The sequence below is a fragment of the Mauremys mutica genome, chromosome 4 (genome assembly GCF_020497125.1).
Source record: "Mauremys mutica isolate MM-2020 ecotype Southern chromosome 4, ASM2049712v1, whole genome shotgun sequence".
Classification (NCBI taxonomy): domain Eukaryota; kingdom Metazoa; phylum Chordata; order Testudines; family Geoemydidae; genus Mauremys; species Mauremys mutica.
In genome coordinates, this window is record NC_059075.1 from 145,341,851 (window position 1) to 145,367,019 (window position 25,169).

The 25,169-nt window shown below is 51.1% G+C and overlaps 1 protein-coding gene across 3 annotated transcripts in view; it reads right to left on the bottom strand.

The window, feature by feature from the left end:
* The window catches only part of DENND2C (DENN domain containing 2C), a 45,492-nt gene that overhangs the window by 7,336 nt on the left and 12,987 nt on the right, over positions 1-25,169 (bottom strand). For 2 of the 3 annotated variants that reach the window (XM_045017093.1, XM_045017094.1), the window contains exons 2-15: positions 21,558-21,726; positions 18,413-19,417; positions 16,078-16,268; positions 15,473-15,585; positions 14,301-14,462; positions 10,888-10,984; positions 10,068-10,112; positions 8,383-8,570; positions 3,966-4,075; positions 3,259-3,328; positions 2,693-2,770; positions 1,348-1,488; positions 774-922; positions 5-182 (exon numbers count right to left, since the gene is read on the bottom strand). In XM_045017093.1, the coding sequence (XP_044873028.1) occupies positions 5-182; positions 774-922; positions 1,348-1,488; positions 2,693-2,770; positions 3,259-3,328; positions 3,966-4,075; positions 8,383-8,570; positions 10,068-10,112; positions 10,888-10,984; positions 14,301-14,462; positions 15,473-15,585; positions 16,078-16,268; positions 18,413-19,239 (2,349 nt within the window). In that variant the 5' untranslated portion in view covers positions 19,240-19,417; positions 21,558-21,726. The remainder of the gene's footprint in view (positions 1-4; positions 183-773; positions 923-1,347; positions 1,489-2,692; positions 2,771-3,258; positions 3,329-3,965; positions 4,076-8,382; positions 8,571-10,067; positions 10,113-10,887; positions 10,985-14,300; positions 14,463-15,472; positions 15,586-16,077; positions 16,269-18,412; positions 19,418-21,557; positions 21,727-25,169) is intronic. The other variant, XM_045017095.1, reaches the window with a different exon arrangement.

Consider the following 25,169-nt stretch of genomic DNA (forward strand, 5'->3'; position numbering starts at 1 on the left):
TCACCTCTTCTACGGGCAGGTCCTGGAGCTGCGGTAAGGAGCAAGAAAGAATGCCAATAAGGAACGGGGTTGGAGAGCAGACAATATCGATCATGGATGCTGGTAGAACAGGAATGTAGGTGTGTTGCCAAGTGAAGGGGTAAAGTGTTGCTACCACAGCATGGCCACATTTCGACAAGGTGCTAGAGGGAGAGAAAAAAAACCACCTAATGAATTGTCAGCACATTAAATGGTCAGATCCCAGCTACAGAGTTAAGTGATGAGTGCCCAGTACTCAGGGAAAACGTAATTCATACACACCAGGACTGAGAAGGAGCCTAAGGTCTCCATTTACACTGTCACTTATTCACATCCTGGAGCTGGGAACAGCAGCAGCACACACAGCTGACAACGCCTGTCTTGTTAGGTCACATACTAAATGCTCCCTTGTCTCCATTTGAAGTGCACCATTTAGACTCAACTTCTGACCTAGCTTTTAACAGGTTTGCAGTTAAAACTCAGGTTAAATTTTCACGTGCAGAATGGAAACAGTCTTGACTGACTGTCCATATGCATGGGGCCCAGAGCAGCCTGAAAATCCTACATCCACATGCCTAGAGCCTTGGGCAACTTGTGCACTCTTAAGCTCTTAGCACACACAGAGCCCCAGGAAGCTCTTAAAAGGCAATTGTTTCAAAGAAATATAAAACATGAATTTGTTCAGGAAAAAGGGCACAGAAGCAGAAGGAAACATGGAACTTCTTAAAGCAAGACGTGTTTGACTCATTTCTCACCTCAGATTGTCCGCAACAAAGATCACCCTCCTTTCCAGCAGGAGAGAGGCACACACCCGGATCAGATGGCAGACGCTAAGGCACTTAAACAAGCGCTCGAAATCCACGTGTTCCAGCCGGGAATCCAACGGACGGCAGAGTTCAATGACCTGAAAACAAAGCAGAGATGCAAGGAGTCACAGAGATGCACAGCGGGACTGCAATGCAGAGACAGACCTGGGGATTTGGAAATGTGTCTGAAAATGAAACAATGGATGCTCTACAAAAAGTGGGATGCAAAGGCTCACGAGTGTCATATGCTCTGTCTCAACCTTGGAGAGTGGTGCAAGGTACTGAGCTCACTCCTTCTCTATAAAAGTCTCAAGAGTCATTTCTATTGTAGTTTAAACATTCTTGGCAGCATAGGTGTCTCCAGTGACTTGTGTGGAGACTAAGAAACAATCCTCACTTTGAGAAATCTACAGCCAGCACTGCACAACAGCAAACCCGTCAAGCACCACTATACCAGGCACACACTGTCACCTTATACAGACAGCAACCCAGATCTGCAGCCAAGTCCTGGTTTCACAGTTACCTCATTTCCTGCTCCTGGCAGGAAGCTCTTCACAGTGATTGTGCGTCCGGGAGCAGGGAAAGGGGCCTCCATGACACTGCGCATGAACGGGTGCACCAAGGCTGGGGACATCTCTCGCCTCTTCTCTACCTCATCCAGAATCTGTAGGAAAACAATCTCTGGTTGCTGTATTGTCATTGCAGCGCAAGACAGGACTAGGGGTGAATATATCCCTAGATGTATGACCACAAAACTGCAGCTCCAATAATCAGGGCTCTAATCCAGATTTACACCTTGACTCACACCTTGGGGAGGGCTCCTGCACAGATGTGTCGGACACCAAAAGGCAAATAGAGTGGACAATGTTAAAAATCAGCTGTTGATACCATGAATGGAAGCAAGGAACTGGCTCTGTGGGCCCCAGCGTGGTCAAAAAATCTCATTACATTGCTGAGAACTCCCATCATAGGAGGGACATGCCCATTTCAGGAATAAAACTGCTGTTGAAATTTAATGGGCTGATTTCCAGCAGTGTCAAGTACTGTCAGTTCCTACTGACTTCAGTTTTGAGACATCCCTTTTACCCCTCTTCACAATCTCTTCAGAATATCGGATTCCTCCCAGACAAGCATATAGTGGTCACAGATATTTAGTTACAGAGCTGTGAAACCAGTCAGAATAGAATCACTGACATGGCAGCTAACTGATATTTGCACACCCCATGGGCATGTAAGTAGGAATGAGGAGATGACAAAGAGAAAAGACACTAAGGCCTGGTCTACACTAGTGGGGGGGTGTTGAACTAAGGTACGCAAGTTCAGCTACGCGAATAGCATAGCTGAACTTGAACTACCTTAGTTCGAACTACTCACCCGTCCAGACGCCACAGGATTGAAGTCCACGGCTCCCCCGTCGACTCCGCCACCGCCATTCGCGGTGGTGGAGTTCCGGAGTCGACGGGAGCACGTTCGGAGTTCGAACTATCGCGTCTAGATTAGACGCGATAGTTCGAACTCCGAGAAGTCGAACTCTACGCGTCGACCCGGCAGGTAAGTGTAGACCTACCCTAAGGCTTGGCATTAGGAACCTTTTCCTGAGATTGAAGTGGATTTGGCTGTGGAATGGTCTGCCAAGTGCTGGGGTCATTTAAACTGGGCTAGACAAAGCACTAGATAACATGCAGCAGGGAACCAACCTGCCCTGGGTCGGGGTTACTATTGTCAGATGCAGCAATGCTATTAGAGGCTGTACTGCAGCAGCTCAGCTATTTCCTGGAGCTCTCAAACGGTCAGAAAGGCATTTTGAGAGGCACAGGTCTGACTCTGATGCGACAGGTTGTAGCCGGTGGGGTAGGCTGCTCACTCACCTTGGAGAAGAGGTTGAAGCAGCCCAGGCGGCTCACCATGCAGTACACCTCTGGGAGCCGCTTCCCTTTCCCTTCTGGCTACAAGGCAAGGGGAACGCAGAGAGTTACACCTGGAGCAAAGCAAGGGAAGCAAGGCAGCGAATGCCCATGCCAGCGCTTGAGTGATATTAAAGCCTCCCAACGTATTCAGCCCATGTGACTGGATTTCACACCGAGTGCTTTTCGCTACAAATCCCTCTGCACTCAGTAAGAAACTCAAAGGGAGTAATGAGTCCCAAGAACTGGCTCTTGCGCGTACACACACACACACACACACACACACACACACTCATTCTAGGCATTGTGTGCCATGGGGTACTGACACCACCACGCACCTTCCCTCTGCACTGCTGCTCTACCCTCTGTCAGAGGGCTGGTAACCCCAGAACCAGCGTTAAGAGCAATGCAGCTCACACCTAGCCAACAAGCTGCTGCTGATCTAGGTCCTAGTTGGACCACAAAACCCTCCACCCCCATCAGTGTGGACCCTCTCTCTATGGCAGCATGTCTCACAAACAGCGGCTTACCAAGAGCTTCTTGCAGTAACCGAACCAGCGGCTGCCATCCTCGCCTGTCAGCACGAAGGAAAAGGTTTCACTGGGGAGCCCAAGAACAGTCAGAGTCAGACTCACCATGAAATTCACTGACGGTGGAGGAGGGGGGACTCACAGGGGAGCAGGTCAGTCGGGGGCCGACGTAACGTGGAGCAAGTGCAACACCCCACCCCCCATCTGCAGCCCTTTGATCTCAATGTGGGAGACCTAGAGAGCTGCTCCCTGGCTTTGGATTCCTTCCCTCCCACACATAGGGGGACAGGATGCCTGTAGGCTGCGGAAGATTCCTCATCAGGATGCTATCTCCAAGCTCCTCCACTCTGCCGAGCACCAATAGCAGCAGCCAACATGGGCAGGAACTAACCCCGGGACAGTGCTGCAGACTCTACATAAGCTAGAGGCTCTGTTGGGAGTAGCAGGAATGGGGATGAGTAGAGAGATGGCCCTGCATGGGGTGGAGGGGACCACCCCTGCACCTCATCCTCCCCTAGATTTTGGGATCAAAACCTCCAGCGAGTTCTCCTTCCCTTGGCCTATTTCACCCTGATTCAGCTACAGCCACCTGGGCTTTGCCAGAGTGGCTGGCAGATGCCTACAAACCCAGCACCGGCACCACGTCTCTCTCAGTTACTTCAGTGGGAACCCAGAAGCCAGCATCTATTCACACCACCAGCCTTCACCTTTTGAGCTCTGACGTTGGAAGCCAGGCTTTAGGATCTGGAAAGCAGAACTTGGGGATGACCTTTAGCCTCTCCTCGGTATCCTTTGACTGCCTGAAGGGATGCTCGGGCTGGGAAAGGTAACACATGGCTGTTATACAGGGCAGTTCTCCCAGGATCACAGAGAACAATGGGCGGCAGCATTCATTGTAATAGGCATAGTCTCCACCCTGCAGCAGGGGCTTGTGTGCATCAACCCCCAAAAGTCTGATGTAGGGACTGCAGGAGAATATACTCTGGCTACACCAAATTCCCAGCTTCCTCTCCTACTGCTCCATGCAGCTCAAAGCACAGAGCCCCCGTTCAGCCTTGACAACGGATTCAGCCCAGGTCCCTTATGGGTCTGGTACAGACTTATGTATCATTAAACAGTTTCAATGCTCAGCTCCCCAAAGAGAAAAGCTAATTCCTGGTCCCACGTTTCCAACGGAACAGACTTTTTGCTACATCCTGTGCCTAATAGGTTTAGCTGAGGATATAGCTTAGCAGCATTTCCCAGCTTATTTTGGAGTAAGGCTGGGAGAGCTCCCCCTAGTGATCACTGCAGGGTGAGACTGTCCCACTCAGTCCTCTTGAGAGGCGATGCCATGATACTAACACAGAACAAAAATATCTTCAAGGTTACACTTGTGTGTCTGTAATAGGCTGAGATCCCAGTTTGCACAGTAAGGAGAGTACATCCCTTCTATGGTCTGTTACAAAGGGAGGGAAGGCAGCAAGGTTTCGTGCATCATTAAAGAGATGAGAAGGGCACAAATTCTTTGACATCAGGTACTGCAGTTACCTCCACTCAGCCCGAGTCAAAGTCCCTCAGAGAGAACAGGAGCACCTCCACCTTCAGAACTGCTCAGGAAGGACAAAGTGAAGTTCATTTAGTGCTTCCCTGTGGGACCACTGACTCAGCTGCATTTGGAGTAAGGGATTCAACCATTTATGGGAAACATCAGAGAGACATAAAACCATATGGTCTTTTCCAAGGAATGCAAGTCATATTTGGGAGTCACACTTTCAATCGCTACATAGTGCAATGGGAACTTCAACATCACTTCAAGCGTCACAAGATGAGACAGGTTAGAAAGGTAGCATGGATGGTCTCCAAAGGATGCCCGTTGCACAGGAGTTTTGCTGGCCCGAGGCAGCCCATGGAAGAGGGGGACAGGCAGATTACTTGGGAGCAATGCTATTTTTAGAGCCAAGACATCTGTAATCACAGCACCCAAGGTATAATCAGTGCTCCCTAATTACTGGCATGACATTTCCTCATGAATCCCAGTATGAAAGACCCTCCTGTGTTAATCTGGTTACATTCAACAAAATATTCTAAATCAGGCAAAGGGTAAACAGACAGAGAAAATCATTAGTTTTGTCAGTATCATTATAAAACCAGGCCAACAGCCATGTGGTGCAGACTGGAATTGATCCACTGAGGAGGTGCGGTAGGGAACGAAGATGCTCTGCCCCTTCCCAAAGGCTCTGATGGTCACAGGGAGGAAGAACTCACTCAAACCACATTTTCACTGCCTTTCAATACTGGGAGTTTATCAGCCCCGCTCATTTTCACCCTGTTGAACTGAGCCTGCTCCCTGGGACTGGCAGTGTTCCTTTCCGTGTTCCGTGAGTCACCGAGTCTGTTTAACCATAATCCTCTCAAGGGCATGTCAAACACTTGGAGCTCTGGACACAGTAGTTTCTGTTGCAGCCCCAGTTACCCTCCCATAATGGTGGGACGACTGCGCCCTCTACGGAAAGGGCACGCTAATTCCCAACAATAACGTTTTTTCTTTTTGCAAGAAGCAGGGAGACGTCTTTTCTGGAAACTTTGAAAATCCACAGTATCTTGTGGTGCACTGCTGACACAGCCCACAGGAGAGGAGAGGAAATGCAACTGTACAGCCAAAGCTAGACTGACCTCATCCTGGCTGCTGTTGATACTCAGACAAGGAGGGATGTGTTGACTCATGCCACATAGGAAACAGCGACTAGATTCCATGGGGTTTCATTCTCTTTTTTTCCAAATATCAAGATGAAAAGCCGCATAAAGCAAACTGAACAAAACTGAGACCAACTACGCCAGCTACAGAGCCATAAGCAAACTCATTGACCACAGCAAGGCTTTCATTCTGCATGTTCAGACCCAAATGCACAGCAAAGGGCAGCCTCAGAGATCCCTCACACTAGCCCTGGTGTGACCAGAACTGCAAGGAGCGAGAAGGGTGATAAATGTGAGATCTATAGGGAGGTGAATTGTAGTTTGCTCCACGGTCCTACACTGAACAGAGTTTTCAGATGTTATTGTCTGCCCAGGCTTTGAGAAGGTCCCTGTCACTGGTATCTGAACACCTTCCACGAGAAGTAAAAACAAATCTCTTCCAGCCCTGCCAGCATGGAGAGGGGAGAGCAGTTCTCATTTCATAAAAGGGCTCAGCAGCAACATTTTCAGTTCAAATGACTTCAGAGGAAACCCAAACCCCTCCTGGGCTTGATTCTCTCTCAGCACTGAGCAACTGCAAGAGAAGAGTGCTTCTACTCCCTGCCAATCCCACCCACAATACCAGATTCTAGGGGTGATTGTCCCACTAACACTAGGTTCTTCGTGGGTTTCTGACACATCCAGGACACTGGATCAGTATCAGAGCACCCTGTGGAAATGCATCTGAAGCCCCATGTGCTGGGAAGCAGAATACTGCCTGCCACAACACAAACCCAGCTGTATCCATACTACAAAAGGAACTTGGTAAATTACTGTTTATAGTGCAGCAGAGGACAGGCCCAAGTTAACTGTTGCCTGGGAACTTTAGGGCTCTGCACAGCAGCTTTACCCCTTCTCATGTGAAAGCCAGAACAGGTTTAATAACTGCTCCAAGTGACACACTGTCTAATTACATGCTGGACCCTGCTGTTCTCCCAGCTCTATCGCCACACTCAAAAGGAAGAAGGAACGGCTGCATGCATCTACAGGATTTAAAGCAGCAAGGTTAACAACTGGAGTAAAACTGTCTCTTTGGACCAGCATTTAAATCACTTTCTACTAGCACCCTTCAGGAGACCAGAGAGAAGAGAAAAAACTCCTCACCTACTGAGAGGCTCCAGAGCAAACAGGTTCAAACACTGCAGGCTCAGTAAGAATCAAGGACTGGGTTGTGCCACTCCCTCTTTGCGCGTAGCAGGGCAAGTGTCACAGGAGAGGACGTTTTCCCCATGAAAATCTTGAAGTGATATGCATTTTAATATGGCTAAATGTCAAATCATACCTCTGGGAACAAAGGCAGGCAGGCCATACTTACAGACTGGGGGACTCTCTCCTGGGAAGCAGCACAGGCTGGCTGCGCATTGTGAAAAGGACTTGGGGGTTAGGGTGAATAATCAGCTGAACATGAGCTCTCAGTGCGACACCATGGCCAAAAGGGCTAATATGATGCTTGTATATAAAAAAAACTGGAAAATCTTGCATAGAAATCTAGAGAGGTTATTTTACCTCTGTATTTGGCACTGGTGTGACCACTGCTGGAATATTGTGTCCAGTTCTGGTGCCCACAGCTCAAGGAGGCTGTTGATCAATTGGAGAAGGTTTGGAGAAGAGCCACGAGAATGATTAAAAGATTGGAAAGTATGCCGTATAATGAAAGAGTCAAGGAGCTCAATCTACTTAGCTTAACAAAGAGGTTACGTGACTTGTTCAGTCTGCAAGTATCTACCCGGGTAACAAATTCAATAACAGAGGGCTAACAGACAGAGGTATAACACGATCCGATGGCCTCAATTTGAAGCTAGACAAATTCAGACTTGAAATTAGGTGCAAAATTTTAACAATGAGAGTAATTAACCATTGGAACAATTTACCAAGGGTTGTGGTAGTGGATTCTCCATCTCTGGAATTTTTAAAATTAAAATTGGATAGATAAATGATAGATATAGATATAAAAAAAATTTTTTTTTTTTAAAGATGGGCTGTAGTTCAAACAGGGGTTAATTCAAGGAAGGCCTGGGGCCTGTGATACACAGGAGGTCAGACCAGATGATCACAATGGTCCCTTCTGGTCATATAAATGATGAAGAAATTCACCCTTTCCAGGAGAAGAGTATCTATCTACGGTCCCGTTAATATAGTGCCCCAAGCATCCCACAGTCTTTACTGTGTTTTCCTCCTAACACCCCTGTGAGGTAGGGAAGTGCTGTCATCAGGGAAATGAGAGACAGAGGATGGGTGACTTACTCAGAGTCTGTGGCAGAGCCAGAAGTTGAACCCAGGCGGTTAGAACCCTAACGACTGGACATCCTGGCTCTGCTCATCTGCAGAGAGCCAGGGAAATGGAGGGAGGGAAAAATAAATCAGCAGATACAGTGAAGCTGATGGACTGGGCGTCTGCACGGCACCCACCTTGCTGGGGAACTGCTGTATGACCTGCGGGGTGTACGTCGTCTCTGACTGCTTCTTCTGCAGGGACACCACCACAAAAAGCTCAAACAGCTGCTGCTCCTGGAATTCAATCAGATCCCGCTCCAGGGTCTGATAGTGCGGGTTCCTCTTGGAGGTCAACTGTACTTGCAGCAGGCGTTTGTGGTGACCTGAGAGAGAAGGACCAATTCAGTGACAGGAGGCTGGGGCTGTAACTGTGATCATCTGAGGCTCTCCAAGTGTTTAAACAAGGGGAAGTCTCATTATTTGCATTTCACAAGTGAAGAGGTGAAGGGACTTGCCCAAGGTCACACGGCAGGTGAGTGGCAGAGCTGGAATGGATGTCAGGTCCCAGCATTGAGCATCGTGCCTCCTTCCCAGAGCAGGACACCCCAGCTCAGTTCCCACCAGCACAAAGCACCCGCAGAGACGCAGGAATGTCCCCAGGTGGATTTGCCTGGTGGATTTTATCAGCAGCCCAACACCTTCAGTGCCCCATAGATTGGTTTTTTGTCACGGCCCAGAGACTCCCCCCTAACCTCTAGCAGCACCGAGGAACTCATGTGTTTAAGTGCTAACAGGGCTGCTGATGGGGAAGACTATGAGAAGGGGCCTCATTCGGTCAATGGGGCATGTGTGTGTGGGTGGGGTGGTAATCTCCATAATGCTGCCACACTCCAGGCAATTACATCATAAGAGTGACAACTTCAGCAGCAAGGGAATTCAAAATGGAGGCAGAATCCATCTCCTCCCCTCCACCCCATCCAGCCTGTCCCATGCAGCATCAGACTCTCCCTACAAGACGCATGGGAAACGCTTGGCATAGCCAGGGGGCTGCAAAGGGTCTGACACATGCTCTGTGGGTTTGTACTATCCGGCCAGACTCACTCGGTGACTCATTTGCTCTATTTTAAGACAGCCTACCACCTCCCCCCGCAACACAGAGGGATGGAGTTTTGCCATCAGCCCCAAATTATGGGCTTTTGTACATCATCTACGGGAAGGAAACATTTAAATCCATCCAACTGGTTCCTTGTCACTGGGTACTTCCAGCACGCAGGTATCACATTAACAGGCATGCTAGACAGATTCATCTGTAGTAAGTTCAGGGCTGCAGGCAATTTTTTACTATTTCATTTCCCAACTCTGGGAAGTGGAAGCTCAGATCCCTTCTGTGCCAACTAGAGCAGATTAGTCAGCACTGAACGCCTAGTTCTGAGCCTGTAGTTCTGGTTGTCCCACCAGTGTTTACGTCAAGCCAAGGAACCAAACTATCTACTTCTCGCTGACTCCCTTCCAAACAGGGCATTTCACAGCATGGCAAAGGTGAACGGAGAAAAGGGGTACGGTGCTTAGTTCTGAGCACCAGAGACGATCCACGGGGGTGAGTTACTCCAAGACACGCATTTTACTTAGAGGAGGGAGTGACCCCAGGGTGACTGGCAGGTGAGTGGCACAGCCCAAGAGGCTGAGAGACCTGGCACATAGGGCTCGACATGAAGACTCAGTCCCCTCCAGATCCTTTCATCTCACTGTCACAAGAGTAGCAGCTTCCTACATTATCTACAGGAAGCACAAAAACCTCAGGAGTGGCTAATCCCATATAGCCCTGCCAAAATTAATTATGCTATGGCAATAGGACCAGCCCCAGTGACTCACTCACTCACTTTTCGGCAGATTCTCCGTCTCACTTTCATTCCCGCTGGTTTCACCTGAAACAAGAAACAAGGCTTCCATAAAATCATAGTTGCCATGGTAAGGTGGGTGACACCCATGGCTGCAGAAGGGGCCGCATCCGAGACCTCCCTTAAGTCTACACCATGTAGGGCTGCTCGTTAGACATCTTGTTCATTACAGAAGTCTCAGCAAAAGCAGCCCTTCGCTAGCAGTAATATAAATCCCAAAGAACATCAGAGATGAAGTCAGATCCACCACTTCCAGGGACATATTGACCAGGAATGGAGATTCTGAATAGGTATTTAAGCCCTCTAGGTGAGTTAGCAACACTTTGGGGCTGGATACAGTTTGTATTCTTTAAAGTTGTTAGGAAACCAAAGAGGCTTTGGAACCCAAGTGTCTCTTCCCAAAGGGCCACCTGAAAGCAGCATGAGAGAGCAACAGGTGACCTCACGACAAATAGCTTTAACACATCAGCATGAAGCTACCCCAGCACTGAAGACTCAGCCACAGAAAGGGATCTTCCCTATGTAATACTATCAAACTTGGATTAAAGAGATGTACAGGGCTTGATTTGCAGAGGTGCTGAACACCCAACAACTCCCACCGGAGTCAGTGCAAGATGCAGGAGCTCAGCACCTGTGAAAATCAAACCGCTGTGGTAAAGTTTGCTCATTCTCTGAGCAGTAGCTGCAGTATGAAGCCCCCATTATGCGGACAGGACTGTGGCGTGTTGTGAATTAGACATGTCCGTTGTCATGTCACATGTGTGCTATGTAATTAAGAGAATGGTGCAGGCAGTTGCCGTACCTTTTGCTGGTGGAGCTTCTTTCCCTGTATAAGCGAGTAACTTCACCCTCTTCTTCCCACGTTTAGACTCAAAGATCTCCTGTATTTTTAACACAAGCTGGAATCCAAAGAGAAAGCAAAACGTTAATACAGGCCACATGCACATGAGAGGAGGCAGGTGGCAGCGACTCTGCAAAGCACATAGAAGACCTTCAGCAGATGCAACCACATTCAGGAAAGGCTTTGCAGAACCCTTGCTAAAGAGATATGGTCACAATGCTGTTAACACAACTCCCTGGATACTGGGCACTGTACAGGTCTAACAGGACTGGGAATAATTACTACAAGAGTCAGAGACATACAGAGCACCATGGAGAAGGAAGGAAACAAGCAGCACTTCTGCTCTAGCAGCAGACTAGTTGCTTTATATTTGGCTTATCAAGCAGGCTGCACAGGCAGCAGGGACTAGGATACAGGGAGGTCTGAGGCTATGAACAAGACAAACCAACCATAAAGGAACTTGCAGCAGCATCCTGTAGGATTTGCCTCCAGAACGCCTTCTGCAAAGGATCCAGAACTCTGTGCAACTGCAGGTAACCCAATCCTTTCTGAGCCCAACCAGAGCCCCTCAACGTAGCTTGGCCTAGTTTCCTTGGATTGTGCAGAATGCACTGACAATTTGAGACCCCAGTATGTTTTCTAAAGCACAAAGTCCTCTACTTTCTGTGTGTAACCCCACAACAGACACGGGAACTGCCCCAAGGCATTTCCTTAGCTGAACGGTTATAAAAAACCCAAGCATTTGTATTTTCTATACAGACGCCCCCCGGGTTACGCAAACCCGACTTACGCAAATCTGCACTTACAGAAAAAGTAAGCTAGAAATAGGAAGGTTTGGTTTGGGGTTTTTTGGGGGGGCGTGTAATTGTCGAGTATACGTTTCCGACTTACGCAAAATTCGAGTTACGCAAGGCGTTCCGGAACGGAATGCTTGCGCAAGTTGGGGAGCGTCTCTACTCTAGCATGCCCAGAGGGGACAGAATGCTGTGTCTGCCCCACGGGGGCCCAGTCTACAGGAAGAAGGAACTTGAACATTACCACTGCCGTATGTGGGCTAAGCAACAGAAGAGAGAAAGGCACCAGCATTCTAACATGCTGGGCAGAAGCGGCTGGGTTTCTGTTGATTCGATTGGTTTTTAGAGCCTTTGCTAATACCAAACCCACAAGGGTTTCTGAAATGGACATCACTGGTGCTGAAGGTGTTAAAAGGCATCTCCACTGCCATCCTAAGGTATTGTGTGCCCCAAGCTGCAAGCAGAACTGGAGGGAGCTCCTTGTTGCTACGTGCTGGAGCCTGCTGGTATTTCTGATTCAGGAGTGGGGTGATTTATTTTTTAAACACAGTGGGGAGGTCAAGTTCTCTCTTGCCCAGTGTTAAGAATCCATACATGCTCCCAGCAAAGGTAGTAGGGTGGGGCCCAGTTATTTCTGTCCCCCCCACACACACACACTGCATAAAAAGAAGGAGATAGTCACCAACAGAACCTGTTCTCCAGCTCAAACCCTCATCCCTCATCTCAGTGAACTAGGCCGAATTTCAGGCTCGCCTCGTTTTCTGATCTGCTTCTGGTTGTCTGGGGCAGTGACAGACACCTTCTGTTAATACAGTGAGACTGCAGAGAGACACCCTTCAGAGGAGCTGCTGTTTCACTTGAAGGTTTCCTTCCCTCTGTTACTCTCACCTAGAAGTTTTATGTTATTGCTTCTAATTTTGCAGATTTCAGTCACCAGTGAGAGATGCTGGGAGCACTCAGAGCAGCAAGGTTTCTTTTATTGCTTGAGAAAGAATTGGCCTTTTTGGACTGAAATTCTTTTCTTCCCTTTTCTGAGTCTCTCTTGCAATCCCAACTGAATCCTTTGAGTGCCAGGAGAATAACGTATGCTTCCTGCATGTAAATTGCTCCCAGATTTTTGGAACAGGTTTGGGTTTTGGGGAAGGATTCCCCTCCCACTTCACCCCAGATAAAGGTTACTTGCTATCATGGCATTTTCATAGTTTTTGACACCATGCTCCCTACTGCCAGGCAGGGTGTTTATAATCTTTGTATGCACAAAAAGGGGTATTACTAAACATTTCTATAGACTTCGCAGGCAGCTCACTCTACCTCACAGTCCTCTGCCAAGTAGGTAAATATTATACCAATTTACAGAGGAACTAATTGATGCCTAAGACTTTCCAAGGGCCACACAGCAGGTTTTTGTCAGCTAGAATTAGACCTCAGGAGTCCCATGCTCAAACCACTAACCAATGGCGCCTCACCACAGGAACTACGATATTCCCTCCATCCGATGCGCTATGATTTGTTATTGTAGCATTGATCAGGAAAGCTGGATATTGAGTTGGGTTTAGGGGTTTTTAATTAATACAAACATTTGGAAATATTCCAAGCAGATACAGGCAGGAATTGTAGCAAAGTTTGACTTCAACACGACAGTGGAATTAAATCCCTTTCATGTCTCTGCCCTCAGAGGTGTGTGTCCCTTACTCACGCAGAAGGGAGCGGCAGGAAAAACGATACCCAAGTGTTATGAAACAGGCTCATTCCTAATGAGCTGTTCAGCAGCTTTTAACAAGGAACAGCTGCCAAGGTGCTTTTATTAACATTAGAACAGGGAAATAGACCAACGGTTGAAATAACTGAGCAACAAGCCCCCACAAGAAAGCCAAGGTCGCTCCAGGCCTTGCCAACCAAACAGAGTAAGCGCTTACACCGAAAGAGCTAATCGACAGATAGTTTAATGGAACGGACGTGAGTCACGCTCACTTGTACAGAAACTCCCCAGGGTTATTCTCCGGTTCCTGACCACAACACTTGTTGGTCCTACACTGTAAGTTCCTCAGAGCCAGGAATGTCCTCCCTGCATGTCTGGAAAGTGATCAGCACACAGCGGGTGCTACCACAGGTAAATAGTAGATCTAATGCCATGAAACGCTCAGCACATGCCTATCCTGGAAAGCAACGCCCCAATCAAACCCCACAATGCTCCCTGGGATGCAAGGCTGGGAGGAAGTCACACCCCCTTCCGGCTCTGCACAGACATGCCAAAGCGCCAATTCATCTACGTCGGAGGGCAGCTATCATGAGGTTTGCAGACTCATGCTCTCAGGACAGTTACCAAACCAGACTGGGAGTCGGGACTCATGGGTTCTATTCCCCACTCTACCACCTGTGAGAGCCTAATGTGATCCTAGGCAAGCCACGTCCCCTCCCCGTGTCCCCACTGCCCACCTGGAGAGCAGATATAAGCACTGATCTGTGGGGCTCCAGGACCATTGCAAACCATTTGAAGGTGCTAGAGAAGGTGGAGTGTTAGTGTCACAAATGCCACGCAGAAGCAGGGATTCACACATGAGCACAATACGCAAGTCTCACCCCGGGAAGGTTCTTCCTTTTCCTACCAGCAGCCTCCCCTGCTCGGAACAACTTCCACTCGGTTAGCGTAACGGGCAGGGTCGTGTCCTTCCCACGCAGACATGCACGGGCAGCTTTCAGCTCCAGCGTCTTGCGATGGAGGAAGGCAGGCTTAGGAGGGAGCTGGGAACGGATAGGACAAGACACGCAAGATTTAAAGGAAGCTTTAGAGTTAAACATCTTGTTTGCCTGGTTCCAAAGGGGCTCACAGCAGGGTGCCCCATTCAGTTCTGGGGAAAGCAGCCCCAGAGGGTGTCACAAGCAATCCCTTCTGGCATACCAATGCATATATCGCAGCAGCTCCCGAGCTCCCTCCATCTGCAAAGAGGGCACAGGGCCTGGAGGTTAGTGGGTATTTCAGCAGGGAAGGAACCTGGAGACTCCCACAGTGCCACAGAGGCCTAATGGGGAGGAGAGATCTAACACTGCCTGTCACAGGCAAGGTGAAGTTGTTAAAGGGACAGATCTGCCCTGCCCCGCAGGCCTTATTAATGTCTAAAGTCCTCTGAGGATGGGAAGTGCCCGGCATTAATATGCAGCTTGTAGGGAAAGTGAGATCTGTAACTCACCCACCCCTCTGTTCCCACCACACACACTCGGCATTGACCCGGCATTTCATTCACAAACAGCTCAAGCTGCCCAGGTCTGAACGTGGGATGCAGCGTGCAACAACGACTCAGCAGGGACACGTGTTATTCATGCTGGAAACAAGAAGTGCCGTGGATCCCTCTACCTGTGACCTCAGAGTCACAGCTGTTTATTGCTGATGTACATAATTTTCAACAATAAAAACCAGGAGCGACCGAAGACATGTTGAAGCTGCAACTCCAGGTGTGTGGAGAGGAGGGGGACGTGAGAGGGAAGCTCACCTTCCTTCTAGAGGCCCTGCAGCTGCCCACCTCACCACCTGCCCAATTAATATTTTATTTTTTCATGCACTAAATTTCCCTTATGCACCCAGGTGAGAGTGTCCAGCCCTGGGTATTGACAGCCACCTGACCGCAGATAGTAATTCCAGTTTTGTAACTGAGCTACAGATGCTTTTCAGATCCCAGCCCTGGGCCCTCTGCAGTCAGGACAAGCTGGGTGTGCCCCGTGGACTAGAACACAGCCAGCCTGGGACTCACTCTCACCTTGGGAGGCTTGAAGGCATTCTTTGGGGGTGGTAACTTCCAGGCCGACGGGACCCTCCACAGTGGTAAAGGCAACACTTTGATATCTTCATACAGATTCTCCTTAGCAGGATCTGGAGAGAACAATGGGTAAGAGATTCATGAAGTGTGTGGGGGGCGGGGAATGGGGGGGGGCAGGGTGTAAAATGTCCCTTGTGGTCACCAAGAAATGGAACCAAGCAGCGCTAATTCCTGTAATAGTGTCTCCTGGGAATGCCAGGGCAGTAGGTTCACAGATGGACTATCCCACAACGATGCTGCAAGATGGCCCCGGGGCTCCCAAAGCCCTTCCAACTCCAGTATCAGTGGGTGTGGGGATCCTGAGTAGGGACCCCACTAAATCCCAGCTACCAACTGCTGCAGTACCACAGCCATCAGCACCTCCAGACAGCAGCCAATTCTTTCCATAAGCGTTTACATAAAGCACCCCGTGGCATCGACGGGAAAGCTTAATCCAGCTCAGCTCTGTCCTATTCCAGGTACCACTAAAGAAAGCCTGCTAGTGGTTAGCCCTGCCTCCATCCCACCCAGCGATCAGACACAAGGAAATCCAAACACTTCCAGACCTGAACAGGCTCCTCCCGCCCCGTCAGAGCACAGACACGTACAGATAATGTCCTCGTAGATGTTGTCCTCTGACTGTGTGTAGTAGAGTCTAGATCCTGAGCTGCTATTCAGCTCCTCATGGAGCTTCTGGGAGCTGGTGGCTGCCATCCGACTGCGGAAGCCCTGGACGTCTTCAAACTCAAAGGATTTCCTGAAAGCAGACCGGCACCTTTTCTAGTGGTTTCTTCTCAAGAGGGACATAAGTTGCAGAGGTTAGGCGCAAGCGAGGCCCTGCCTGCTGAACTCACCAGCCCCACCTCCCCAGGCAGGCCTAAAAACTGGCCAGGCCCCCAATGCCAGGCCGGTGACTTACTGGTTTCCAGCCAATCCAATCATGTTTGTTTCCCCTGAAGAGCTTGTAGGCCTGATAAATGAGGCGGGTGGCTTTGGACTATCTGGGCCGAGGAACTGCACTCCCACCTGGCACCTGCCCAGAGACTCCAGTGCTGAAGCCCTGTCCAGGTAGCGCAGCCAAGGGCAGGAACCCGGTGTGCTGCTGTCTGGACGAAGGGATCCTGCACTGCCCACTTCCTACCTCCCTGGTGGTGCATTCCCCAGCACTCTGACCTGGGGAGCAGGGCAGAGGGCTGCAACTGACATTGGGGGTTCTGGTTAAAGACACATGGACTGTAAACAGGGTCTGTCCCAAAGGACTCTCTCTTTCCTGGAAGATGCCTAGTCATTCTGCAGACTAATTCCCACACTTGGCTTCCTTTGCGGGTTTCAGCTCTGACAAAACAACATATCTGCATCCTGGGCAGGCACAAGTGGGCAGAATTCAGTTTTTGTTTGTAATAGTTTTGACAGATATCAACATTTATTTTAAGCTTTTTTCTAGATTTGTATCAATTTAAATGGTCACAGTTGTGGGAAATTAGGGGGGGTGGGCAGACAATTACTTAATGGCAGCAGGCACTGAGATTCAGAAAGATAAGGAATTATAACTTTAAAAACACAAATTGTCAATATCAGATGCCAAAATATACGAAGTAAACATCCTGAAATCAAACTAACAAGTCCTCAAGCAGCACTTCCCTACTTTGCTTCTCCGTACATTTCGGATATTATCGATGGCCATACTCTTTCGGAAGCTTGTGTGTGACTAGTCACATGAACATTTATTGACATTTACTGATATCAATCTAATCTTGCCAAGCCTAAGGATGAATTGTATGGGGCTTTATTCCAAAGCCAATCCGGGTCAGTCAAAGTATTAAGGGAGACACAGGCCATTAAAAACCCAGAGTTTTTGCGCACATTTAGTACTTTGGAAAGCGCTGGAGGATCCAAGAGCACCAGCTCCCTGCCCCTCCACACAATGCTTACCCGCTTACCCAGAGATGGCTACACCTCAGCGCCTCCTACGTCTGTAGAACTAGCAGAGAGCTGACACAAATGATATGCCGAGTTACTTGTCTGTAACTCTCAGACCCACATCTAAGTGGGCAGCCCAGCCCAGCCTGCTGCCACGGTGCTTATCTGAGATTAATGGCCCCAAACTCCAGGCAACTAAAAGATCAATCATCTGGAGTCACGTCTGACTCAGGTAGCAAAAAAGCTCCTCACTGGAGGAGATAATTAGCCCACGATCCATGGGAAGTATCCCAAAGCGCAGGGCAGGCAGCAGCACTGGACACCACAGTTAAGTCAGCTTTCAGAGTTCTGGGGTGAGGTTTGTTTGGGGCAGTACTTGGGACCAGGCAGTCTGTGCACAGGAGTCACTGCACTGCACAGGGTCAGGGCGGGAGTATTTTAGCCAGGACATACCCATCTCCTTACTCTTCTAAAGAAGGGCCAATGGCAGAGCTACCATCACTACCGTGGATTTTAAGGTCTCGCCTGAAAGTGCAATTCATGTGAGGCCTTTAGAAACGAAATAATTCTCATGGGTCACTCAGGGACCTGGTTTGGGCCAGGGACTTGCTCAGCAGAGGCTGAGCAGGCAGGTGCTCAGTGCATAAGAACAGCCATACTGGGTCACACCAAAGGTCCATCCAGCCCAGTCTCGTGTCTACCGACAGTGGCCAATGCCAGGTGCTCCAGAGGGAATGAACATAACAGGTAATGATCAAGTGATCTCTCTCCTGCCGTCCATCACCACCATCTGACAAACAGAGGCTAGGGACACCATTCCTTACCCATCCTGGCTAACAGCCATTAAAGAACTTAACCTCCATGAATTTATCTAGTTCTCTTTTAAACCCTGTTTTAGTCCTAGCCTTCACAATCTCCTCAGGCAAGGAGTTCCACAGGTTAACTTTGCATGCAAGAGCAAATAAGAATTAAGCCACCTACCTCTTGGATCTCCCTCTGATTTTCCTGTTTGCCTCTCTCTGCTCGGGCTCGTGGGAGGAGCCTGCTGGGGAATCCTTACACTGGCCTTCCAGTGGCTTTTCTCTACTGCAGCTGGTTTGGTCCCTTTCTGACAGATAGCGGAAAGTCCTGCGGGGCTTTGGGGGAGGGATGGCAGCAGGCCTTGTCTCCTGTCCCTCGGCCTCCGAATAAATGTTTTCGAAGCTCCTCTCCATCACGTTGAGGGGCTCCACTCCCCCAGCATGTAGTTCTCGCTCTGTCAAGCCACAGCTCTCTCTTCTCATTTTCAACTCCAATGCCATCGCCAGGACCTTGTCAGGAGGAACAGCTATGTTCTTCCACAGCCCTCGTGAGGTGTAGAAGTTCCCTGGTGGCAGTGTCTGCTCTGGGTCCAGGAGGCCTCCCCGCCAGTCTCCGTTCTCCTCAGCCTGGGAAATCGGGCAGCACGTGCGCACTTTGGGCCTGAGGCTCTCTGAGGTACAGCAATCACCATCTCTCTCGCTGTCACCCTCGCTCTGAGAATGGTTCCTGCCCTTTTCCCTGAAGTCCAGGCCCAAGCTTTTTGAGTTTGCTAGCCCAGCCTTTCCGTCATTCCCACAGTCCCGTGGCTTGGCCTTTGGCAGAGCCTCACAGCCATGGTCGTACTGTACCCCAAAGTCCTTCGGCTGCTGTCTGTCCTCGCTGCAGCCCCCTCTAGTCCTCCCCTCCCACTGGGAGATCTTCTGTTTGATGTTTCGGCAGTGGCTGCGGGAAAGCGTTTGCACAGCACACCGAGAAAAGCCACCATCCGGGGTCCCTGTTGGGTGCATGGCAGGAGCCTGAATCCTCACAAATGCCCCATCGCAGGCACCGCCTAATCCCTCCTGTGCCACACACACAGTGAGACGGTGCAGAGTCCCAGCGCACCTGCTAGGCTCTAGTCAGGGAGCAGAACACAGACAATCCCTTTGGACACCAGCCCTGCAAGCAGCAAGTCCTAATTCAGCCCTGGGCGGAGGGGGGGCAGAGAGGGAGAGAGAGAGAACATCCATCAGTCCAGCTCTGAGGCAGAAAGAACCAACTCACCCCAACAGAGAAGCATTCAGTGGCAAACATGAGGGCACAATAGTAACTGTTCTCCCAGGGCTGACCCTCCTCACCAAGTGCTCAAGACTGGTCTCCCCACACCTCAACCTGCTCCTGAAAATGCCTCCCCCACCAAACTACAGAGATTTAAACATCTGCTGTAGCAAGTGCCAGGCTCCCTGATTTTCCCCACCAGCATCGGGCACAGCGAGGGGCGGGGGAGGAGGAGACGGACTGGCTGCTCCCACTGCTTGGGAAACAGGCTGGTGATTTGCGGTTCTCTGAGCTCTCTCTGGGCATTGCCCATGGTTGCTAGCACTGGTGCAGCACGCCTGAAAACAACACCAGCAGGAGCTCCGGAATGGACCCAGTGCAGCATTTTCACAACCCCGTCGTCTAACCCTGCTCAGAGCAGGTCTGTGCAATACATTAGCCAAGGTGCCAACAGCATCTTGTGTGTGCTGGAGCTCCCGCCGGGGGAGCCACACTGGTGAGGGGAGGTGCTGAGACAGAGCTCAGTGCACGTATGGTGCAAGGGACCTCCCAACTCCAGTCTGCAGTGAGCCAGCGACATCCCTGATCACAGGGCTGCTACTGTTTGACACAGGAAAGCGAAAAGGCTCATATTGCATCGACTGCAGAGAGGCCCAGGGATTGGCAACACTAACCCTCCCTCCGGATGTGCCCCACCTGCCCCACAGCCAGGCAGGAACCTGTTCGACGTTCCACCTGCCCACACCTGACCTAGATTGGCCACTGGGGAGACTCTAGGTCTCAGGGAAGTGGCCAGGTGGCTCATGGTGTCTTTTGGGGGAGTGAGACGAAGCAGCCGCTCCGGGTGCAGTGCTGTGCTGGTCAGTCGCACCCTGCTCTGTCCAACAACCCCTTAGCACGGTGTATCTGCTCAGGGACCCAGAGCACAGGCCATTCAGAGACCATCACCCCCAGGCTCTAGCTGGGTGACGTTGTTCAGGACAGAAATCCTGACCACAGACATAAGTGAAGTTGGCCTGGGTGGTTCTGGCCACTGTCTGCCTGCCCGCCCAGGTATTTACCCTCTGCCTATCCCTGTGGGACGTGAGCCCCTGAGCTATTTGAATATGAAAACCTAACTTGGTGCTAATGCAGTGCAAGGGCAGGCTGGCTCCTGGGGGCTGTGTGCGCACGCAACACTGCCACACTAATCAACTTACCTGCTGAGCCCCCAGCAAGTAGCTCTCCACAGAGTGACAAGGCCAAACACCCCTCAGTGGCACCTCTGTCCCTGCTGAATAAATGGGAAGCTTGACCCAGAGAAGTGGAGAGACCTGAACAAGGCCACAGCAAGCGCAGGTGTCAGAGATCCTGGCTCAGGCTTGTGCTCAGGTCACAGCCCACGGGACAAGGCCCCCTTGCTCAGTGGCAGAGAGAGATGCTAAGCAGCACTGGAAGCTGCTGTTTCTGATCTCATCAGCACAATCTGCGGTGACTTTCCAAGTCGCTATGAAACCCACCTGGTCCTCACTGACTCAGCGCCTGCGAGAACTGGCAGAACTGCAAACAGGAAGGGCACTAAGTCAGCGAGAAGCAGATCATAAACCTGCCTGCCCCATTATCTCGCTACCCCTGCGATCTGCCTGCTGCCCTCGCGAGGAACAGGCTCTGTGCCCCAGCGCATTCAGCCAAGAGCCAGGTTCACACAGTGTGCATTGGGCAGATCAGCTCTCAGAAGGGCATCCTACATCACCACACCACTCAAACTACTGGCAAAGCTAGTTGTCACAAGTCACGGGTGCCTGGGATTTGCAGAAATGCACTGAAGGGAGAAGGCCTGGGTTTTGCTCCGAGCAGAGGCTGCTGAACCCCCTTTTGCAGGAGGAACAGGCTGTGCCTGCTGCATGATGAAGAAAGGGGTGTCCAGCAGTGGTGCTAGATGCGGGCGAAATGCACTGGCCAAGACAGCTTACTGTTAGAACTAGCAAAACTGGCTCCTTTTTAGCCATGACAGCACACAGTTCCTCAGGCAGGGACTGAAGCTGCAGCGAGAGACTCAGCATCTGCACAGATGCATAGTGGAACTTACCTCTCTGCAGAGGTCCTGATGTCCCAGCCGCTCCCTGCTGCACTCACACACAGCCAGCACCCGAGTGGAGCTCCCTTCTTCCAGATGACAGGCAGCTGCACCTAGCAGAGGCTAATGCTGCCCATCTCCAGGGAGGACAGTACTGGCTGTCGTCTTCTCCAGCACTCTCCTGATGGGGAGAAAACACAGCATGCTGCTTCAGCAAACACATGACCAAGCCAACTCCCAATCCCGAGCAAGACTGCAGGCACCCGCTTGCAATGCATCGTTTACTCGGTGCCGGTCATGTTACCTCGCTGGGCAGCCTGCTCCAGCCTCAACGCTCCACACACGGAAGTCTCAGCACTCAGATGCCGGGGCTGAACCTAGGAAAGTCACAGCACCCAGCTCCCAACAGGAGTGGGAGCCCTTGCAGCAGACAGCTCTTACACAGACCCTGCCATTCGGAGTACACTCAGCCAAGCGAGTGGAACAAGCATCCCCCCAGTCCCTGCCAGCAGGCCTCATTGTACAGCACGGCGGCCCTACTCCAGCACAGGCGCACTCTCCTAACCCTGGCATCAGCAGGCCAGGAGCAAAGACTCGACAGGCAGCTCCTCCTGCAGCCGCAGGGTGACGGCGAGATGCAAAAGGAGGTGGAGGCAGGGGAGTAGCAAATAACGGAACCCTCATCACCTGCCCCCTGCCCAAGGTGTCAAGGGCTGGACGAGAGCCCAGCCTGCTGCAGTGCAAACTACGGCTTTATAGGCACAACCACCGCTCACCACTGTACCTACGCAACCCCCCCAAACACACACAGCCCTATATCAGGGCCATCCTCCCGGCACTGCCACCACGGTACCATGCTGCCCCAGCCAGGAGCCCTTCCCTGGCCTGGCCACTCGCAGCCAGAGCCCCGGCAGGAGCCCTCCCTTCCAGCACCACGTGGGAGCCTTCTCTCAGCCGAGACCCTGCGCTGCAGCTATAAATAAGCTTCGTCTCCAAACATCCTGAGCCAGGAGCCATCCTTCCTCAACCCGTCTGCGCAGTTCGATTAGCAGGCAGGAAAGTGCCCCCCTCCCCTCAGTGACCATGGCTGCCACACAGCGATAACACAGCCCTCGCTTCCCAGGCACAGACCTAGCTGGAGTCACAGAAAGCCAACCCTGAGGCCACCGGGAGTGGACACCCAGGGCCTGGGGTCAGAAGACAGGGAAGGCCATAGCGGTAAGACACTGGGGCTGGGGCAAAAACTTCACCAAAACAGCCCCTTACTCCCTGCTCCTGCCCCTGGACACCACACCACGAACCCAGCCAAGTGTGGGGAGTAGACACCGACGAGCCGGGAACCAGCTGGGCCAGTGGCAGGGCAGGCCAGGGCAGCAGTAATAGGAGTGCAGGGAGCAGCAGCACAAAGCTGCTTGCAGCAGAGGAGAGAGGCTGTCGAAAGCAGGGACCTCACTCAGAACAGCCAGCAGGAGCAATCACACACACCCAGAAGGCTCAGGCCTGCTGGGGAAGGAGGCTGGGGAATGAGAATCCAGCACCCTATCCAGTGGCTGATTAGGGAAAGCGATGCTCTCAGCCACACAAGAGCCCACAGGAACCAGAACCCAGCGCAGCCATCCCCAGATCCCGAGGAAGGGATTCTGCTCCATCAGGGTCTGATACCTGCTGTGCAGGGAGGGTGGAGTGCAATGGGGGAGCCCCCCATGCAGCACGATTCACAGGCAGGGCTGGAGAGGGGAGCAGCTGAAACCACTCCTGTTATCAGAGTTCCCAAAACACAGGCCCGAGAGCCATAGCGCAGGGAACAATGGGACATTCACAGGGCTGAGCGCTCTGCGGGCTAACGCTCTGCATCCCTCTGCCCACACGCCCCCATTAACAGCTCCACAAGGGGCCTGGCAGCAGGGTACCGGAGGGCTCAGTTATTCCCCTGGAGCAGTGTCGGTTTTCACTTCCGCGCCTTGCCAGCTGTTCGGTGCCCCACAAGGCGAGAGCAGCGTGGCCTGGAGAAGCCTGGTCTGCAGGGCAAAGGGCCACAAACTGCAGTACACATCACACTACGCAACAGGCCAGCCTGGGTCTGTCCCCGGCACCTACATCAGGCCCTCTCTTCACAAGAGGGTCATGTCTGCTGTCAGGAAGCGCGAGCAGTTACATCTTCCCCTCCACATCTCATTGGCTGGGGTAGCTACAGAAAGGCGGGAGGCACAGATCACAGCTATTTAACACTCTGGGGCTCAGTGAAGGAGCCTGCGTCCCCACAGTTACGCTGGAAAGCACCTCAGGCCCTCCCTAGCACACCTAGATGCACAGTTACCCAGGACTCAGTAACTCAGCGGCAGAAGACTAGCCCAGCCAGGTCTCACTGTACAGTCCCGCTAGGCTCCATCCCCCAGCCAGTTAGCTTTTGTATTCAAAATACTGCAGCATTTATGTCAAGCTAAAGGAATTCACAAGCAAGTTCTCATTTAACACCAGGAAGGCTGCGACACAAGCCATCAGGCTGAGATAGCACCACAACACCTGCAAGCACTGGACACCCCACAGCTGTGGGTACCAAGGCCCATAGTCTGGCCTGCACAAGGCATTCTCCAGCTGCCATCAGAATCCAGGCACTAACCAGAGTTGTGCGTGATCACACAACCCTTGTACCCAGCCCCACCTCAGAACCAGCCTGATAAGGCTTGAGTTGTTCACTGGGGTTTGGACAGCCCACCCGAGTGATGAGAGGCAGAGGGGAAACAGGCGTGGGGGGAGCGTCTGTGCCTTTGTTAACAAAAGGGGTTTTCTAGTGGGGTCTCTGATTCTCCCCTTTTACAGCCGCTAAAGCCTGTGAGCAAATGTAAGGGACACGAGACCCAACACAGAGTGTGCTTATCACGTAGCAGAACCAGCAGGCCCAGTTCTTTCAGCATCACAAACCCATTTCCTTCCTGCTTCCCAAGCTCCGCAGCCAAGGACACAGCTAACAAATCAAACTGCTTCATGTGTCTCCTCCTCCGGGCACAAACCTGCCCTCACCGTCCAGCTTGAGTCAGGGAACCCCAAGAACCCAGTAAGGATAAAGGACACAGCAAAAATCCACCCACAGTTTACAGCAGCAAAATTTCAGTTCGGCTCCCAAGGATTTCAGCACAACCGACCATCACCTAACGATTTACAACAGCAAAGAGGAGAGAGTGCTCCAGGAAAGGGGAATGAGGCCACACAGACAAAAGGCAAAGCCATCTGGGCCACCAGGTTAGCAACAAGTAGGGCTCAGGGCAGCTCAAATCCTGAGGAAAGAGCATCTAACCAAGAACTATCACGAGAGGTGCACAGCTCTGGCCATTTATCATGAATCTCACTAATCTATCTGGGGATTTTTAAAAAGACTATTTGGTACTCAGGTGATTATGTGACAATCCCAGCCCCTAAGTTCCTAGCTCTCCTGGTTGTGGAGAAAAGCTTGATAGTAGGACCTCTGATGGCTCAAACACCTGACCCAACTCTGATTTTTTCAGTCTCATGATTTTAAAATCACCCTTCAGATTTTTTGAGGCCCTACTCACGATTTTTCAAATGCATGGAGTTGGCAAGACTGGTACACTTACCAGGAAACGCTTGCATGCCCAGGCCTTTCCC